Source organism: Cottoperca gobio, chromosome 23 (genome assembly GCF_900634415.1).
Source record: "Cottoperca gobio chromosome 23, fCotGob3.1, whole genome shotgun sequence".
In the NCBI taxonomy this organism is placed as follows: Eukaryota; Metazoa; Chordata; class Actinopteri; order Perciformes; family Bovichtidae; genus Cottoperca; species Cottoperca gobio.
The window spans coordinates 5,093,018-5,115,000 of NC_041377.1; the positions used below are offsets into that span (position 1 = coordinate 5,093,018).

Here is a 21,983-nt window from a genome sequence, read left to right on the forward strand (position 1 = left end):
AATTAGAAAGCAGCGAGATTAAAAGGCGAAATTAAATGGGAAAGAAATTAGCCAAGCATGAGTATGATACTATTACATGAAGCTTTTCAGCAAGCAAGTTCAGGACTTTAGTCACTAAAAAATAAATTCTTAAAATCTCTCTATTTCCATAGATCTGGCCATCAGTCCCATCAGTTATGAGTTATTTATATACATTTATATGTCCTCCCATCTCATCTTATGGACATTTTATCTTTCTGTGATTAGTGCTCTTATTGAAACTTGTTCTTTTTATTGCTGTGCTAACCTGTTGGAAGTTCTCTCGTCCAATTGATTTCATTATAGCTTTGACCCCGTGTTAGCCTACATGCAACTTCCTGCAAACTCAAAAACACACACAGACAAATACAGGAGACATCTACAGGCATGGCCATGCCTGGTTATCCTGTGGATGGTGAACAGTGAGGGATTAGGGGCCTGCTGAAGCTTTTCAAAATGCCAACATTGTACCGAGCAAGGGCTGTAAATACCACCCAAATGTCAGCAGGAGACCCCACAAATCAAAGTAAATTGGCTGCTACATGCACAAAACACTACCCTACGTCTGCGCCATGTTTGTGTGTGGGTCTTTAAAGACATACCTTTTATCCATTCACACACGGATATCCCAAGGGGGATAATGTTTTGTCAATCTGGAGGTCATACATTACAAAAGCACCAACACACACAACTCAAACTCATGTTTGCTGCGTTCAGCTTTGTCAAAGTAAAATTCAAACATATTTGCTGGTGGTGACAAACTGAATAAATGTCAAACACAGGCTGATGATACTTAGCGATTGATCTGAAGTTTGATATATGGACATAACAACAGCAACTCTTCCTGGGGGATCCTGAGACCTTCCTAAACCAGGTGGGACATATAAATCCTCCAGCATATTCTGGCTCACAGCTGCAGATTTGCAATTTGGCTCACAGTACACTCTCTGGTTGAGTGGGTAACAAAACACAAATTTGGTTGAGCCCTCTGCCCAAATGCACATGATCTATTGCAGAGAACACAGATACCGCTCACACCTGGGTTATACATGAATGTGATCGCTCAATTGTAGGTTACTTGACTTCACTAAGCATCACATTGGCAATCCTTGATAACTGGTTTCATAAAGCTCATTTTCAGCAGGTTCAGTTAACTCTGGGGTTGATCATGTTCACGTCGTGTGCCGTTCTTCATCGCAAGCCAATCACATGCAGCATCATCTGAACCATGAATTGAGTATTTAATATTACATGAGATGAAATGGTAATAGCCAAAAGGAAATTAGGTCAGCAGAAAGTGATATTCAGTGAGGCAAAAGATAAAATGTAATCACACGAGTAGAATAAAATAAGAAGCTTATCCTTACTTTAATATTTAAATAAATTCCAAATATAAAAGTAAGAATATGGCTATAAATTAGTGTAGGAATTATTATATTAGCTATCTAAGGGATCCGATTGGTCATTACGCAGGCTTAACACATTTAGATCTGATGCTCTGAAGTTAACCCTCACTGGAGCAGGTTAGCCGTGCAACATCTTTGGTTCGACCTTACAACACAATATTTGACTCATAAAGTACATGACTAAGAAACCACGTGGAAGATCATCGTATACACATTTCACAGGGTGGCATTGTCAGATGTTGGGGTTCTTTGGAAACCAAATATAAACTAGAATTGTACTCAGAGAGTGCAGACCTCCGCCAAGGCAAATGGTGCATTCACGTGCTGCTTGGTTGGTCACATTGTCCGAGTTGGGAAGTCGTTCTTCCGACTTCGTTGTGTTCAGAGGTTTATGTCGTCATTTGAAAACAACATCGACACTACAAAGAAGATGGGCTGTAGTTTATTGCTCGGAACGTTTAAACAAATTGATAGTTGTTTCAGAGTTGTTGTTCCGACTTAAAGGGGAATTCACCGGAATTTTCCCATTTTTCTGACACCACATGAATGTAGCACATATGCCCCTCTCTTGCAATAATAAGGACATTCAACATAGTTTGTGTATACGCCCAGTGAGTCAGATCGTTACCAAATTAAATGGGTTCTTTTTTGTCCCATGCCCGGAGATAAAGACGATAAAAATATATAGTATACTTGATTTAGTAGGAGAAATAGAAACATACCACAATACACAAAAAACATTTGCAATCAAAGACGAAAACAAATTGTCTCGTATGCCCCCACATTGCCACAAACGCAACCCCCAACTGCTTCTGTCATTAAAGCTGCCATGAGTTGCATGGCTGGCTGCAGGAAGTGTAGTGATCCATCAGCGGAGTGCCAGAGCTCTGCCATTAGAAAACCATCTGCAAGAAACAGCGCTTCATTGGCACTACAAGTCTGGAGAGGGCAAGTCAGAGGGTGGGAGAGAGAAACGAAAGGGCCCTGTGTGCAAAGCAGTTTGGTGTGATTGATATGAACCATTACAGACGACATGGGAAAGGTAGGCAGAAAGCTAGTCACCGTTTTATTTTTGGTCATTTGTTCAGACAAAAGCTTGGCCAGACCTACAGTGAACAGGTGTTGAATGTAAGCATGTGTGTGTGTCAGAGAGAGAATGAAAGTGTGTCAGAGAGGGACTGAGAGAAAGATTCAGGGCCAAAGCATCAGTAAGATAAAAACACAGGCAACCATCTGCAAAGAGAGACATTAAAGCATGCATACACACATGCATGCACCCTTCAACGCACACGCATACAAACAGACGTCTTATTTTGCTGTCAAAAAGCATCAATCAATCAAACAAATGGTAACATGACAACTGACAATACAGCTTAGGTTAGTGGGGATGTGACGAAGAGCAAAATGGATCCCATAGATGAAGTGCAATCAAGCTTAATGAACTGGCTCATTTTCTCTGATTCCTGTTTAGTTGTCAGGGTAAATGTATCTTCTGCTTCTTCTTTTTTTTTGCCAGTATGCTTAAACACATTCTAAACAAACATCTGTCTGGATTGGCTTTTCTTCAAGTCTGCCTGTATTCTCTGACTAGAAGATTAGACTTTGTAGAGGCAAACTGTAAAGCTACCTCATGATAAAGTTACTACCCAGATGGCCTGTGTGAAGCTATAGCTCTCCACTGGCTGTATCATTCAAGTTACTTTTACAGTCAAAACATCTGCCAACTGGCAACTTTATACAAATCGAAGCGATAAACAAAATGTTTGCCAAGAAGGAACACTTATTTTTCCTCTACGCATAAAAACCATGCACCATGATGTCAAAATTGTCGAAATGTATGCCAAGCATCGTAGTGTGGCAGCAGGAAACATCTCTGTATAATGGATCTTAGAAGGTAATGTATCACTGCATGGAGGCCAATTCAATTAAATTGCTTCACTATTAGATTTACACTACTCGCCTGGGACCACAGTGCTGTATAGAAAACTACCAGACGTACAGAACATTACCACAAAGACAACCCTCCACAATACCCAAATTTAATGGGAAACAAAAGCGAGGGTGGTAGTCGATCCCAATTCTTGGATGGTATCAGCAAAACATTTGGAACTGAAGGTATAGTATATTACATCATGTTTGATTTACGATATCCGACTAAACAATATAAAAGGTTGAAATCGATGGATGGTCACTAAGAGGCCGTGTAATATAATTAGTTTACATTTGACTGGTATTGAGTCATGTCCCAGCCTTCATATGTCTTGAGTGGCTTGGCCATCCCTCTCTGACAGACCAGTATGACACTAGTGGCATATGTGTCACACATGTATCCCGTAAAGCTAATGGTATCCGGCCCAAATTGTTCCAGTAAAGACGGCAGGTTCTGTCATTCATTAACTGTATTTTAATCTGATCCGATTTAAGTCGCCTTTAGCGAAACGTACATCATGTCACATGTCCCAATGTTTTGCTTGCCCAGAGGAGCAGTGTAATGTGTTTGTCTACAAGATATACCAGTATAACACTTAAGGGATAATATAACTACATCTTGGGTGGTCAGATTGTCATGACGTATTGCCTTGCAGTACCGGCACCCTATTCATTTCTTCGACTTTGAAATGGACAGTAACGGCTAGTTTGAAATTATGATTTGCTTATCGCTTCATTTACCTCGTCTCAGTCCTATATTCACTATTCCAGCACTTACTCCTACAGTAGGCGATCCCTCATGGCAGATGAGTAACTATAGACTCCTTGCTGTTTTGTGTTGCTGATTACATTCCCGATACACTAGAATCACATCTTGAAACCACATTCAAATACATTTTCGGCCGGAGGTTTAGTGTATCACTTGGTGCCGTACCTGAGGAGAGGCTGGAAGATGACAGTGATGTTCCTCGCTCCAGGTTTACACACAAACTTCATTTCTCCCCCTTCAATCAAGTTGTCATCAGCACCACCTAGGAACATTGGAGACAAGACTTGACTCAATCAAACATGTCAAATTAGACATAGCGGTATGTGGGAATCATATACTTTATAGGATGACATTTAGAAGATTCAGATGGTTCTGAAGATCAAACAATCACCTACGCTGTGTCCTTTACCAAGACACCGAATCCCAACCAACCCCAAGAGTGCTGCTCTGTAGATGACCCTGAAAGAGGCGTGTAGCAGTGATGCACCCTCAAAATCAATATATGTTCTCTGAATCTTAAATTATTCCCAAAACATTTTTAAATATTGAAACATCCAAACAGTACAGGAGTAAAACTTCAGGCCTAATAAATCACTCAATCAGTGCAGCTCTCCATCACAAGTCTAAATGCCTCCTCCATGCCCCTGCGTCACTGTGCGGGTGAACCCCACAGCTAACGGGGTTAATCAGAAAATCATTGCCATGTAACATGCTCAGACAGGGGAGGGGGCTGTAGACAGGGGAAGAGGGCAGATCATAGGGGAGAGAAAGAACACCGAAGCTCATTACCTCCACTCATCCAGAAGTAAATCAATATAATTGATGGAAGAGAAATTGCGGCTTGTTGTCAATACAGCTAACTGCAAAGGAAAAGGATTGTCTGTCTCTGTCTTTGTGTGTGTGTGTGTGTGTGTGTGTGTGTGTGTGTGTGTGTGTGTGTGTGTGTGTGTGTGTGTGTATGCTTGAACAAAAAAGAAAGTATGCATGATTGCCCGTGCACATGTTTACGTATATGTTTATACAGTGGTTACAAGTAAAGTTGATGAATAATAATGAGGGAAGGAGAGCAGCAGGTGGAATTACTGCCTTTATGCAGTGGAGAAAATGTTATTCATTAGAATTTCTTGATTTAGGTATATAGTTAAGTCCCACAGCACTCAGTAACAACACATCCACGAGGTTGGGAAAAAAACAGACAATGCAATAGATAACCTTCTAAATTCAAAACTAAGGGAGTCTGATACATTAACAATTGTGCTCTGTGTATGGGGGGGGGGGGGGGAACCTTTTATCTTAGAACTCTAAGAATAATACCATCAACTTGCTGACTGCACTTTCCTGTTGAAAGTGTGTTCAGTTGAAATGAGGTGTGATGTGATGTCAGGTGTACATAGTGGAAAAACAGGACAGAAATCAAACAACACGGGGCTCCATGCTGCTTTAATAGGGTTTTGAAATGGGTAAGGGTGTGTGTGGGTGTGTGGGTGTGTGTGCGTGTGTGTTCTGCAATGGTGAGATTTCAGTTTGGCACAAAGCCTTACTCTGCTGTTTCATTTCCATGTCCAATACGACCTTGCAAAGCTTGTGTGATACAACACAAAGACACTTCGCTATAGTGCGAAAGCCTGTTCCACATTACCTGCCCTGCCTGCCTAGCCTTGCATTCAAATGCATATCAACCCATTGTTCCCTGTGCCAGGCTCCATAATACATTTCTAATGGAACAAGTTTCATTTGAAAAGTGTGGGAGACAACACGCTTCCTATTTTCATTAAAATGACAAGGGAAGCTTTCAATCCATCCAAAACTTTCAAATCAAGGGTTTCTGATTCTGATCTGTTGCCATGAAATTCGCCTGCATGGTAAGCCCACATGCGCATTGCTAAGTGGAGACGGGGATGAGGTCCAATTCACTCAAACTCTCTTCCTCCATCTCTCTATCCATTCATCCTTCCTTTGGTTCCAATTCAATTAAGACTCAATTACAGGCTCCTAAACAAAGCTGCCGCCAACGCACTCTCCTGCTCATCCTCCCTCTCTCTCTCTCTCTCCCCTCCTCTCTCTCTCTCTCTCTCTCTCTCTCTGATTATCAACGTGGAAAGAGCTGGCTAAACTTTTGTTTTCTCGTCATCAACTTGCAAACACTCAAGTTCCCAATGAATAACATCAACATGTCACAGACTCTGGGGAAGTTGGCGTTACCTGTCTGCTCCAAGAGCTATGTCTAACCGGCGGCAACTACACGCACACACACACCAAATTGACTACCATGCATGTATTCCCAATGACAGTGACCAATTTAATTTCATGCTCTAAACATCTGCATCTGTGTCAGACAAAGGAGCGAGGAAGAGACCTCATTGATCCGTGGGGTCTGGGACCAGCTGCCAACAGGGCATAGCACTGATGAATATTAAAGAGGCCAGCATTAATATGCATGGGATACTTCAGAGTTGTCTAGACGTGACAGGGTGGCTCCGGTTGCAGGTTAGGGTGCCACCAAACTGCTGCCAGAAGTCTCTCCGAATAAAGTGTTATATTGTCATTTTGTTTGTGAGAGCTTGTGAGTTTGCGTGTGTGTGCTTGAGTATTCGTTGGTGTTCTTTGGACGGGTGTCTGTGCATTTCAGTCCCTTGGTGTGTGGTCTGATCCAGGATTAGTGGGAGGGGTGTGTGGAAGTGTGGTGTTCAGTGGGACGGCAACTGAAAGCTGAAAAGGAAGAAGTGACACATTCTAATTTGGCCAAATCTGCCTGAAATCCCCCTCGAGGACCACTGCTCCGGCTGCAACACACACACCTAAGCAGACATGACACACGGCTTCTACCCATAAAAACCTCCGTGGATTTAAGGGGTACAAACGGACAGGTACAGATACACATACGGCACAATGGCTTTAAACACACAACAAGCGCGCACACACATGTGTGAGTGGTGTACTGACAAGAGAGCCTAAAACAAATGGATCAACCTAAACCACACAGATACTATATGCTGACACACACACTCACACAGTGACACTCATCCAGCCCCCCACTGTGCCTTAGCGTGCGCTCTCCAGCCCACATGTAATCAAGTCAGGCAGTGACTTAGTGAAATTGCATTAGCTACACTTTCCTGGGTTTGATGAGAAACGGGTTTGATCCTGTGATGAATTCCGGCCCTGCCCAGATTTAGGCAGGGAGAGAACAAACGTGTGATGCCTTCTTTAACACACTCCAACGTCTCCCGGGACCAGAGTGTTTCTGTATGCATCTGCGAGTGTGCCAGAGAGAGCGAGATGAGGAAATCCAGACAAGCTGGGAAAAGTCATAATCCCTAATTTACAAGTGGTCTGAAATCGGTTTTGTGTCCGCAATTTAAATTGCTGTGCCGGTTTGGAAAAAAGGACAGAAGTTATTCCAAATACTCATAATTCCTTGTTTGAGGGTGTATGCGTGTACCTGTATTACCACGTATACCACTATAGCTGATCATCCTTACACACTACGTATACATTATGAGTACAGAACATTAAGTATTACTGGCCTTCAAATATTCAGTCCTATGAAAGGACATAAAAATCCTAAATGTGTATAGACGTTGTTGGTTTATGTCTGGATACAATGGCCATGCATGCATGTGATCACAGTTGTAATCTCTCATCCATAGCCCGTGTGACAAGAAGGGACTTTGTTTGTGTCAACTCAAGAGGATCAAAGTCTCCAGTGATCGCTCTAGCTAGATTCTGATTGGGAGTGGCGTGTGTGTGTGATTGGTGTTATTGACTCACAATCATGTCCCACACACACACACACACACACACAACGTAAACTCACAAAAGTGAAAACAATTGCTGCTCAAGACAGCACAAGCAGAATTTAAGATCAAAAGTTTAACTTCACTGATCCTTTATGGACTACATTAAAACGATGCTTTAATACCCCACCTTCCTGAATGTAACTCCACATGAAGTACGTTCCATTTATTTATCATCTTGTATCTTTTTCTGTCTTTGTAGCCCGTCACGGTGAAAGTAGCCTCGGGCCTTTACTTTGTGAGCATGACGGCATGTGTTTTTATTTTGTTGTGTTGGCTGTTTTCCCCAAAACAATAAAACAAAAATGATTAAAACAAAAAAAATATACCAAGTTTAAATGTAACATATAGGATTCTGCAATATCTGCACCTCTCCACAGTATGTACAGTAATCGTTGGCCTATAAAATAAAAAGACAGTGCTCTTCCATTGATTGAGGAATCTGTGCAGAGCCAGCAATGTGCCGTGCTAAATTGTGCAAACATAAAGCAACATAGAGAATAATCCAATTTTCAACCTCAATGGCCTCATTGGTCTGTAGCTGTTCTGCTATGAAAATGAGTTTGGGAGTGATTAATTCAGGTAATATGCTCTGTGTTCTACATTTAAATGTGTATGTTTGTGAAAGAATCAGACTGGCAGTCGGCTCACAGAGTTCAAACCTGCTGATCTAATAAGAACGATTTCCGTGTCAATAATGTATGACTCTCTGGTCAATTCCGGGCATCCCATTCCACTCAGACTGTCTTCATGTCTGATTGGGTCTTAATGAGCGCCTTCTATTATTAAAATTAATTTGATGGTATCTGCTGCTCCACCAACCAGGAGACCAAATCCACCCCTTAGCCGGGAATAAACGGAATAAATAAATAATAGTATAAATAAATTCAGGTGTAAATTGAGTTGGATTAATTATTAAAAAGCCTCAGTGTGGCATACAATGCGTCTCCGAGGTCTTGAGTTTAATGAATGCACATCTGCCAGTGGTGGTATGACAACAGCGCACTCCAGTCGCAGAATGAGTTTTAGTTGTGTAGAATGTCTCTCTCTCGTCTCTCGAGACATTAGGAAGACTCTTCCTAAGTAAATGGACATTTTGTGGGGGCGAAAAACCTTTGAATTGGAAATGTATGTCGTTTGTCTTTCAAACTTCAGCAATTACAGTTTAGTTTCAGTCAGTAGAACTTCTCTTCTCGGGACATAACATACGTAGACAATGTCCTGACAAAGAAGTGGATCAACCAACCAATGAACCAACATGTCTATCCCTAGAGCAATGCAGTAATAGCACGCCAGCCCTTATATCTCAGACACCACCAGGAATAAAACAGACAGCAGACGCTGCTGAGACAAACTTTATAACACACCAGTATCATCTTTAAAAGAGATAAGTCATAGGTGATTAAATATGCTCTGAAAAAAACATAAGGTTTCTTGTAACTGCACCTACAACAGTGCTAGTGTTATATTCTAAAGGTAAACCACCATCACCGCTCTCACTCTAAGCATCAAGGGTGATAAAAAACTCTTTACTGCCACGGTCTCTTAAATCTGTCAACCATAACAACGAATTATGTATGAGTGATTGAGCACATGCATGTGAGTGTATGTGTGTGTGTGTGTGTGTGTGTGTGTGTGTGTGTGTGTGTGTGTGTGTGTGTGTGTGTGTGTGTGTGTGTGTGTGTGTGTGTGTGTGTGTGTGTGGATAAAGACCAGGAGAACTAATCGGCCATTAAACTAAGTTTAATCACATCTCTGATTGGACCCAGCAGGGAATCAGAAAGCACATTGCACACCTTTTCTTTTTATCGGAAGAACCTGTTGCATGCTGGGTAAGCGAGAGGTGAGTGTTTATCTGTCTGGCTGCCAGTGAAGCTGCTACGTTGCAGGTGCCAAGGTCTCTACAACCTCATGTCCCACATGCCCTTCTTCCTTCCTTCCTTCCTTCCTTCCCTCAACCCCCTCCCTTTTTCATTTGTTCATCCCTCCATCTTCTCCAATCAGCAGGTCTGAGATTAAAAGTAAACACAGAGGTGACAGTTAAAGCCGCCAATAATGACAAGACCAGCGCTGATTAAAATTAGCCTCAGGTTGGGAAAATACACCGAGCTCTCTCCCTCTGATTAAATGTCTGCACTGTGTAAACTATTACTACCTTGTTCTATTCTCCTTCTGTTGTCCCGCATCCCCTCCGTCATTTCTATTCTCACTGCTTGTAACATCAGTCCTATCGGTGCGTTAACTCGCCAGGGTCTAAACTTTGATGTCATGTCAAACTCTGACTTTGGTCTTCGTGAGATAAAGAGTTTCTTACTAAAAAGTGTACATTTTGATTATGTGACCATTTGCTTCCCTGTAGCTTGCAGCTGATGTTTGGCAATGAGAATCAGCTTCCTAGTTACATTGAAATTATGTATGTGGTGGTGGGGAGTCCATTTATTACACAACAAAAAGCACCGACAATAATGCGCTCTGCGTTGCGTTAGGTGGTGGAAAATTACTCTTTTTTTCGCAGTGTTTTTATGTGGACACGTTTTTTTCTTTCAAAATACAATCTTTGATTTGAACTTCTACATAATGCAACATGTAGTAGCTATTCTTCCACTTTCTCCACTAATTCAGTTTTAAGGCCATCATTGCACGGATGGAATAGTCGAATGAGACATGCATGCAGTGTCTAATGTGGAAGTGCTTTGGCCAATGCAGGAGTCATTTTGGTTGACATCCAGTTTTTGCTCCTGGGCTCGTACCAAGTTATTCCAGCAGGTGTTGCCGTGCTTGTGTTAGGATAATTATCTATGATTCACATTTTGTCTCGGAGTGGAGAGCCACAATTGCTAAATGAACTGAAATACAGGGTGCAAAGTGCAATGTTCTAGCAACAATTCTGTTAAATATTCTATAAAATGCTCAGCTCAAATAGGTCCACAAAAACATGGCGTAACAACAGTGAGTCAAATGGTGGCCACTCTAATGTCTGTCTTTAAATAACAGCCCTGCAATGTCTTATCCATTATCATGCTTCTATCCTTCAGGGTTCTAACCGGGGGCTTGGTGAGGCGCAATACAGTAAAAACCTGATATCATTATTACAAGCCACAGTGTATTTTCCACACTGTCTCCATGTTCCACTCTAATTTCAGCACAGAGCTGTAATTCAATCACTGGTCCCATAGCAGATGAGCAGCCAACACTGCATTTATGTGTGCGTGTGTCTTAAGAGAGGAGGAGAGGGGAAGCATCTCTCTGATGTTTTAACCAATCAACCTTGCCGAAATCTATGTACGAGCAAATTGAACATGATGAGCCCGAGCTAACGTACAAAACAACTACTGAAAGTTAGGACATCTGCGGCGGTGTGCGTATGTGTGCATGTTTTTCCACAATATGCAAAGCTGCTCCATATTTGCTTTCATGCTGAACACAAATAAAGGCTTTTCACAGTAATAGCCTGTCAGGTAACAGAGTACCTTGCATTTGTATCTACAAACACAGTTATGTCGCTGCTGGAACAAAGCGATTCATAAAAAGGTCTGGCACCTGAGCAAGAGGGGAAACATGTCATTTTCTAGTGGCGTTCCTGCAGGTTACAGCACTCAAGTATAGACTCGGCTACAACGTGTCATTCAATTACAGCGTGTCGGACATGTCATAAATGACATAACTTGGCATGCATACTTTATGCGTTCACACACACACACACCCACATCAGTCATTCATGTGACATGTGCCTTTTCTACATCACTAAGCGTCAATGGGAATGTTATACTAGGAATAATGGCCAACAGAAATGTTGAACCTGATGATATTATGCACACAGAGAAGAATATTGTCTTAGTCTTCGCTGTAAAACAAGTCAATGAAAAACAGAATTATTTTAAAGTTTAATCCCTGAATTCCCTTTATTCTGAGAATGGGACAATTCTTCAGAAGTTTCTCAGAAGCTTATTACAAGGTTGTGAATTATTAGGTAATATTATATTACCTCCTTTATATCATTTCTGCCTATTGAATTCAATCTGTTGCACAACGTTTTGGGGGACATAAGGTTTATTGAAAATGGTAAATCATTTTTTATTTTACAGCACATAAGATGTAATTTAGAGTTTGGAAAGGCCTGAGGATGTACAGTTTATAAATCAGTTTAAAAAGAAATTCAACAAGTCAAATTATGTCTGCTCATACACAAGAACTAGGCACACTGGGGGGAAACTAGGCTCTAGTCAACATTGTATGCAGTCTTTCTTTGAGAGCCGTGATATTATAAATATTGGATGTATTTAAATCTTTAGTTATGGCGGGTCCATATGAACAAACAAGTCGTTGCTTACTTTGACTGGATTTAATTTGCTTGTGATCTGTTTTTGAGTCTTCCATGTTAAGACACTTAAGCGTACACCCACACACGTATCTAAGAAAATGTCAGCCGCCAAGTAGCAAAGGGGCACGAAAAAGTTCAAACTGAAAAAGAATGATGAGCATAAACATCATCTTGACGGAGCAAGAAAGCAAGAAGGCATTCCAGCGTCATAATCCTGTAATAATTATTGACTTTTTCACCGACAGAGTTCGGTTCCATCTCAGGCTCGTTTATGAATATGATAAAACATAATTAGCAGGGTCAGCGGAAGTCAAGAATTGATTACACAACCACTACACAAACTGTCTTTCCTGTGAACATAAAACATTCCACCCCCAGCAATCACGTCTCCAGTTTGGCCAAAGAGGGAAAACATCAGACGTCAGATGGCAGGAACACACGCCTCTGAACACGTGGCTGTCAACATCTGCTAGCCCCACCCCTGATATCCCACCCACCATCACCTCCACCCGTGTCTCCTACTAGACATTTTTTCCATTTGCACCTCTTCTCCCTCCCCTCCCCAATGCGGTGTACGAATCAGCATGACAAGGAACACCACTTCTGGTCGCCCTCAGCAGCCACTCTCCTCCTCCTCCTCCTGCTCTCATGACGCTATTATACATAAACAAGAAGCTAACAAAGCACAGGCTTTTTTTCCTCTTTAGGTATAAAAGGTGTGGGCAGAAAGGAGGCTTTTTGTAACTCTATTGCTTGCGTAGTGGGCTCAGCCAGACGTTTTTGTTCACTGGACACCGTGAAAACAAGTCTATTTGAATATCAAAAGAAAAACAGGGAATGCGTGAAATAGATTTGGAACAGAGTTGATTATGAATACATCTTAGAAGTGGAGGGAGGTTAGAGGTGGGAGAGAGTTGGGGAATGGGAATATATCTACGTGCCTGCAGGGAAAGGGTAGTCTAAAGTGTGTGTGTGTGTGTGTGTTTGTTTACGTGCATATCAGGGCCAACCGTGTGGTGATATGCAGGCTTTGTATACGGCTGTCACATGGAGGGGGTGTCACTTCAAAACGTGCCCCGGGGCAAGGCAATATCGCATGAAGCACAATGAACGGCCGTGACACGAAGAGAAATAAAATATAAAAAAAGGGCTGAACTAACTCGGCATGGTGCAAGACTGCAGTGGTTATTGAGGAGTATTCACACTTCACCTCCCAGCTGACCACTGGGGTATTCTGAGCCATCCGCTGCCTACACACACGATAGAGAAACGATAAAAAAAAAAAGCAGGGGGCGGGGATGTGAAAGTCTCGTGGTTGGGAGACATGCGGAGGAATATGGGGGCATGGTAACACATCTAGAGCTGGAAAATTGTTATTTTCATAATATATTCATAGGAATTGTGATTGAATCTGGATGGGGTTCTGTGATTCTGAAGTAGTGGTTTATACAAACACACCCACAAACACGCATTGAGACAGACAGAACGCTGAGGATCTGCTGTAAATATGAACACCATATACATGCTCTAGCTGGCCGCCTCACTGCATACGTTCACAACACATATTCCAGATGTGGCTACATATGGAGCTGTAATAAAGTCTTTACATGAAGCATTGGATTAATTGAAGCGTACGAGACGTGCTCCAATGGAGAAGGCAAGCAATTAAGTCCCCCTGTGTGTTTGCGTGTGTATGTGAGGCATGTGAATATGCCCCCGTGTCGCCGTCTGCATGTGTGTAATGATATATGGTGATTCCTTACAACACTCAGGAGACGAAAATTACAGATATTACAGATTAATTTCAAACCCATTAGAGATATGCTACGGTTACAATATCATTGCACAGTCTATACAACCGCTGCCGCTCTGACTCTTACTTAAAAAACTGGGAAACTGAACAAAGACACGACATATGGCAACCTGTCAGACATGAAGATATATCTTATAGCAGTGTGTAGTATTATTCAGAGAGAGAAAGAAATCTGCGAAACTGAGGTAGCATCTGTAGTTCTGACTTTTATTTTTGAGTGCATGACCGTTCTAAGCGGTGCATAGCTGGATAGAAAACGAGCAATCAAACTGTTATTTCCAAGGCTGTGTTGGTACGAATCTGAGTTAATAACTTTATTGACTTGAAGCAGACCGTTGAGAAAAAACAGAGTGTAGGAAACTCAAAGTAGAGAGACTAAGAGACACACATGACTAAGCTTTAAGTGTGGAGTAATCCCACAGCCAGAAGAACTCATCAACTCAATCTCTCGTTCCTAACTCTTTCCCTCTCCCTCCCTCCCTACAGTAAGTTTAATTTGAAGAGAGAGAGAAAAAGTCCCTTTCCACACCGTCTCAATAAATATTTTTCTAATTTCTTCCTTCAGAAATCTCTTAATGGCTTCTTCGCTGGACCCTGATGAAAACAATGACTTTTAACCTTTCTCTCCCTCCCTCATCCCTCCATCCATCGTCCCCCTCCCTCCATCACAGTCGACTTATTTCACTTTCTAAATTATTTCTTACTCCTTCAATCTCTTTGCAGCCATTCAGGCCCTGGCCTCGGCTCGTGGCCGGTGCTACGCATTGTGACAGGTGAAATGAAAGCCCAGAGAAATCTCATCTTCTTATAAACGCTCCGAGGCATTCAGCCAGTCAAAAAAAAGAGTTTTTTCCCCTTTTCTTTCTAAGACGCCGACAGATGGAGGAAGAAGAAAAAAAGTGAGCCGTTAGTTGAAGGCCATTTGGGGTTTTCCTTTATCCACAGTTAATCAATGCTGTTCCTTTTGTGCCGGGGGAGCCACGGCAGTACATGTTGCATACATTTAAAAACAAGCTACTGTACGAGAGAACTCCAGTCAGTATTGAAATGTCTTCTCGAAATGTTAGTCAAGACAGTCCTCTGCTTATTTTGTAAGGTAAATACCAATCTTAATTAATACTGCATTAATTACCCTAAATAATCATCACTAGTTCTGCAGATATTGTCAAAGGATGATTTTATGGAGTCGTATTTGGACTAAAAGTACTTTACTGTTATCGTCTTATTCCATCTCCTACCTTTTCCTTTCTATCCAAACAATGTCAATGAGGAGCTTGGTGGGAAAACAGGAATAGTAGCAGACAAACAGCGCTGTCAGGCACTGCTGATTGAAACCTCAAGGTCATAGGCAGAGAAACAGAGAGAGAGAGAGAAACAGAAGAAGTAGAACAGCATAGACTCTCTCGGGTCTGACTGTGCAGCTCACTCTCGGTGTGTGTGTTGTGTGTGTGTGTGTGTTGTGTGTGTGTGTGTGTGTGTGTGTGTGTGTGTGAGAGGCTTTCTAGGCCTCTCCCTGTAGGCGGATTGTGCAAAGTCACCCTGCTCTCTGCCTCTCGTCAATCTTTATCTCTATCGCAGTTTTCCTCTCCACAATCCTGTTGTCTGCCTTTCTTTCCCTGAGTGGATTTCTTGACCTGCAACATGCCGTTCCTATCTCCACCTTTTGTTATACTGCTCCCTCATACTCTCATTCCACCTCTCCCCCAAATCCCTCCATCACTCTCTGGCTGGATCCTTCCACAGTCCATCTCCATCTCCATCTCCATCCTGTTAAGACAACCACCTGTTTGCCATATTTTCCCAATCTCTTACTCATCTGCATTCACACATTATTTCTGTCTGTTCAGTAAGCTTGAAGATCTCCATTTTTTCTCCTCAGATCTTTTTTTCTTTCTCAACCCAAACACCTCTAACCGCCTTCACACCCTCCCTTTTTTTCATCCTTCCACCCGACCTCAACCTTCGATCTGTATTCCAGCTGCTCTTTTCCTCTCCTGCTTTATCCAACACACACCATAAACCCTGCCCAATTTATTCTTCCTTCTCTGTCAGATTTTTCCTTTCCTTTTTATCACTCTTCTGTCAATACATTTCACACCTTCTGCTCCATTATCTCTCTTTCCACCCATCTTCACTTCTTCAATCCAACTGTTCGGGAGTCTTCTGCACCCCCTTAGTCTCTCTCTCTACCCTCCATTTCTCAGTTTCGTCGCCCCCCCCCCGCGCCCTCACCTTGTAATTCTCCACTTTTGCTGTAGAGTTCTCGCCTCTGCTCTCTCAAGTAGGCACTCATGCTGATGGCATGGGAAGATGATTCAAACCTACAAAACACACAAAAGGCACAACACACAATGTAATAGGAAACAAGACCAAAAAAATAACAATGTGCAATGGCCTTGAGGCGAAGATGTTAAACGGACCAAAGTCAAGTCACGTATATGTAAGTAACCCTTAAGCAACCTACTGTTGGTCTTTTGAGCCGTTTCAATCTTAGACTACACTTACATGCAGGGTTATTTACTCTCTTATTTTTCTTAGATTTGGTCTAGCAGAATGCAAAGAGCAAAGGATGCGATTCTTACTTGAAGAGCGACTGCTTGGCACGCTGTGGTTTCTTCTTGGAAAAAAAAGCAGCAAACTCACTGCCAGTGCTGGCATAGGAGAGCTGAGCTGATGGTTCTGTGGCACTGCGGCTGTTCTTCACGTCCAGATACTCCATGAGCAGAACCTAAACAACAGACAGAGCCCCAGGTCAAAAGTTAAACAGCAGGATAAGAAGCTCATCAGCACTGTTTTTATTGTCCTTCAGCCAGGTCACATGGGAGGGTTCCATCTTTCCATGAGGGCTTTTGTGCCAGACATTTTAAACGACTGTTGTTTCCTGGCAACAACTTGAAGAGGAAAAGAAGAACGTTTTTAGATGATATAAAAAGAATGTATAATTACTCATTTTGTTACAAATTAATATCTAGCACCTCCATGTTGGTTGGATGAGTCACGGCCGAGATGTCTAATGAAATACTACAAAAAAAATAATAGGTCTAACGATGTGATGTTTCAAAGCAAATCATAACATACTACAAAGCATCGATCCAACAGTTAAAAACTGTGTAAAGTCATTCACTGGAGCTACTTTAATGCTAGTCCCTAATTTATCACATTCATATGCTTACACCTTAGATAATGGAACATGGAGTACTCGAGCTTATTAATGACTCTAAAGCTCCCATTAACGATCACATCCTGTAAGCTCACCCTGCCTGCTCTGTTCACTTATCAACGTATTCATGAGTTCATTCTTTAACCAGGCCTTTGAAGAGCAGGTTTACTTCTAGGAGGTAAAAATAAAAGAAATACCCACATTTACCATCAGATCATGCTCCATCTTTAGCTCACTACAAAGCATAGCTTAACTCATTCCTGCGTGTGATTGTAAAAACGTGCATCTTTCATGCGCTGCATTTGATTTAAATGTTTGGATCATCGACTTATTGAAACAGTTCTTGTGACACGTTGGTGACACAAGCATTCAGTTGCCCTTCAATTGTGTTGTATTGTTCCACGATTACTTCCGCTGAACTATTCTTTCTTTTCATATCACATTCAATGTAAAATTGCAATAGAAAAATGCATTGTTCAGCAGAGATGCATATCTAGCAGGTAATGTATGGACATCCGTAGCAGCAGGTTTTGTATTTAGCGTGGCTCGTAGTATCACAACTAATGGCAACACAGTGTCTACAAAGCCTTTTGAGAAACAAAAGAAAATCCAACTTTCAGATAGAAAAAAGGGCCTTTTGATGAGCGGCGTAAAAATTCTTGTCGACCATTTCCCTGATCTGTCTGCATGATCCATGGTGGAATCCATCAACGTCTTATGCTTCATAAAAATCTTATCAATTTCTAACAATAGCTGAGGACAAGCAGATTGAAACCGTGGCCAGGCAGAGAAAGTTAACTTCCTCTACTCTATCATTCTATCTTCACATTCCCTCTGTTGCTTTCATTGGATCTCATTTTTCAAAATCTCTTAGTGCTTTATCTCTCATTTCTTACAATTCTATTTTCTCTCTGTTGCTCCGTCTACCTCAGTTCATCGTCCCCTTTCTCTCTCGCCCTCCTTCGTTCCTCTCTCTGTGTGAATACGTATGCTCTAAAATAGCCTTCCATATCTAATAGCTTCATAATTTAGCGGGGCCATTTAGCCTGTGTGTGTCTAATTCGGAGGCGCAGTGTGGGTCAGCCCAGAATGGGACAGGAGTAATGGCCAAGCAGATGGAGATCCATCCCGACCAAAATGATGTAATTAACGCTGGGGAGAGCTTCCCCCCCCGCCATGCATGGGAAAGCCTTCACATGCTAGCATCCATGTTCATTTAAGTGCATGAACATACATGCAAGTGCACAGCTAATTAAAAAAAGGAATGCATAAGCTTTTTTGTTTTAAAATGCGCATTTAGAGGTTTTAATGGATTACTGTGATGAAACGTGCACTTTTTATATAACTTTAAATGGTTTTGATGGAAAGTTAAAAGTCTGGTGTCATAGCAACTGTTTACACATATGCAATCTTGTAAATACAGATGTTCAACACACACAATCTTCCACCAAACATGCAATTACTCTCCGACTAACTTCCACACATCACAGGCAGCGCTGGAGGCCATATCACACAACTGGCAACACCAGGGCCTCCACTTGTCACTAGCCTCATGCTGAAGCTAATCCTATCAGTGTATTAATTACTAATGATGAGCGGATGGCGCGAAACCCCCACTTGCTTGCAAGCGAACGCCCAAGCAGACTTAATGAAATGCCAGCGCTGGGCTGATGAAGGGGCTCCGACCCTACTTAAATTGCATTAGCCCAGAGACAGAGTGAACTTTGGAGGCAATTAACTGGACTGCTAGGACAGAGAGAAAGATAGCGAAAGAGAGGGATGGCAGGCAGAAAGTAACACAGAAGGAAAGATAAAGGTGGAGTTGTGGAGAATAGAAAGAGCAAAGGATTATAGGAGAATGAACACTGTACAGAATGCTAAATAGAAAATGTGAACGCAAAGGAAGAAGAGGAAAAACAAAGGGAGAACTTAAATAACCAGTTGTTGCTGATTTAACACCTCGAAGTGATGTTAAAAAAAGAGGGTTAGTTTCCCCACCTCTGCTTAATAAGGATCTCCGAGGGAAAGTTTTTGTTAACAAAACCTCAAATCTACAAAGCTGCCTCGATAACGAGCGCTCTAAAAAAGGTTACTTTGTTGCAAAGTCAAACTTGTTGCGATTGGATGACAGTGACTACAAACATCTCAATCTCATTGTGCAAACTAATCATCACGAAGAACAGAGCGGCAACTCAAGACTTCATCCTCGCTTGTCAAGGTAAGTTTTCTTTTGAGAAGCGACAAAGTTTTACAATTACAAATGCACCACGGCAACATCTCCAATTGAAGTCACTTAATAAATTATCTTTAAGTGGTAGTATGAGCACTCTGGTGAGTCAACGTCATCTCCACCACCTGTCAACTCCTCTAATCTTATACATGCCAAGAGACCTAATAATAGCAAACTCCACAAATGTTACAAGTAAGCTAAAATCCTCCTCCTCCCAAGCACACGTTCAATGCAAACAAAGCACAGCGTAGTTGCCTCGCATTAAATGTTCCACATATAGCAGAGAATCTTGCATGCAAAGCTACAATCCCTTTTCAACTCTGAACTTGAGGATGATAACTACATTAATCTCAGGAGGCTACTAAATGTTGCACCATAAAAAAAAAATGTTGGTGGCTATAGTCTCCAACCAGTAAAGTTCAATGTAATGTAATAATGTGCTGTAACTGCATTTATATAATAACTTTATTCCAGAGGCTTTTCTCTTGCTGCAACATAATTACGTCTGATAAAATAATAAGATACTCGTTTTGTTCGATACAGAAGTTATCCTTCCCGTCTATGGAAGAGCTGCTGCTTGTCTGCTATTCAATAATAAAACAATGTAGCGGCTCATTCGACTCATATGACCCGCATGTACTCTACTTGCTTCCAGAGGACAATTTCTTATATAGTATATAAAATCTCATTAAAATATTTCTATTACTCGTGCAAAAAAAAAAAAGAGCCCTAGATCCTATTACTGTCACCTGCGTGTGACCGCACAGCTCATACGTGAGGGCACAATTACAAAAATGAGGAAAACACAAAATAATCGGATTGGATTACAAGAAAAGGCAAAAGTACAGAGAGAATTCTGTTGCAAAGATATGAGTGACCAAAAGAAGAAATCAGACATGAGCAAAACTGTAATTAGGAGACAATGGGGACATAAAAGGCAAAGACAAAACAAAGAGTTCTCTCAGGGACTGCAGCCAGAGCAGGAAGTAAAGCAGCAAAGATCTGTAAGTGACCAAAATAAAACATTCGTGTGTCTACAATATTAATTAGCGATGGCCCCAGCGGCCCGGTTTGAAAAGAGAGCCATATCTAATTTAGCAAAAGCTTAAAGCGTTGATAGTATCTGTCGTAACTGGCTCTGCTATTTGAGGAAGACAAATGGTAGTACATGTAAGTAATGTCTCTTTCCACATTTCCATCATTATTTGAAGAGTTCAGGTCAAAACAATCTGGCATTTAAACATCAAAAGCATCTTCTTAGTAACTTCTTCAATGAAGCCAAAAGTCTCCATGCTACATTAGTGCGGTGAACTTCCACTGTAACTTCCATTAAAAGGTTACGGACAGTTGATGGACAGACAGGAAAGCAGGGAATTAACTGCCTGAATTCCCTTTAAAAGAAAATCAATATTTATGAGTGAATCTGTGAAACAGTGGAGGAAAATCAGGGGGTGCTGTGTACAGATGTAGAGACTCCAGGCAAATGGCGCTTCACACCAGATACTGTGACTAAGCTCAAAAGTTCACATAAACGTACATGTATGCGTGCGCGTTCGGGTGTATGTGTGTAAGAGGGGCAGAGCTCCCCTGCCAAAGATGAGGATTTCAACTATTATATAATTCTATCAACCAACCAACCAACCTATCCACATGGCGTGGCTCCCAAATGTAAGTTAACTAAAGTCTATTAAAAATAAAGGAGAAAAGCTTAATCAAAGTGTGCCTTTGTAAAAACCAAAATGTCCTGATGTCACCCTTTGTGCTCGGAGATTGTATACTAATTCTCCATTCTGTCCATTAGAGCCCTAACACCCAACAAATCAGCGCAATTAAGAGAGCATCCCTCAACGCTGTGCAGGTAAGCACTTCTCACTCGATGAACTTGGCAGTCAATCGGCTACAATTGAAGAAATAAATATCACTTCATTTTCTCTTTCCTTTCCGACCTCTCCTTCTTATTAAGTCTTCTTAAAAAGCAGACGAGAGAACGATCTCAACACTTTGTTCCGTTCTCGGGGCTTTATTGAAATCGGCTGTTTTCCCATTTAATCCCTTGGCTGGTGTCTTGTCACAAAACATATTGACTGATCTCCCTCGCTGCTAGCTTGAAGTTAAAGCCCAAAGTGTCCTTGGCCGTCAAAGAAAGTGTTCTTTACACACCCTGTATTGATTGTGTTCAAGAAACTTCAATAACCTTCACAAGTTCTGACAGAGCTCAAGCCACAACTACTCCCACAGTACTGCAGTACCGCTAACCAGTAGGGGTTCCCACCTGGAGTGTAACGCATCTAGTCAATCTTTTGAAGGCTATCTTGTTGACGGAGGAAAAGAAAATGTGCCTGGGTGTTTACTGAAACCCATTTTATTTCTCTCTGTGTCCTTGCTGCGTCCCCACTATGTGTTTTGATGTGAAAAGAATTCTGTGTGTATTTATAGTTTAAAACAAAAGGGAATAGAAATAATAGATGGGTTTGAAATGTTGAATGGCGTTTCTATGGATACAACAATTCAATGTGAGATTTTTTTTCTTTCTTTTTCCT

The 21,983-nt window shown here is 41.6% G+C and overlaps 1 protein-coding gene across 1 annotated transcript in view; it reads right to left on the bottom strand.

The window, feature by feature from the left end:
* exoc4 (exocyst complex component 4) overlaps positions 1–21,983 on the bottom strand; it is a 102,548-nt gene that overhangs the window by 60,813 nt on the left and 19,752 nt on the right. Inside the window, exons 9-11 of the mRNA XM_029462154.1 lie at positions 16,636–16,781; positions 16,286–16,374; positions 4,288–4,384 (exon numbers count right to left, since the gene is read on the bottom strand). Coding sequence (XP_029318014.1) covers positions 4,288–4,384; positions 16,286–16,374; positions 16,636–16,781 — 332 coding nt within the window. The remainder of the gene's footprint in view (positions 1–4,287; positions 4,385–16,285; positions 16,375–16,635; positions 16,782–21,983) is intronic.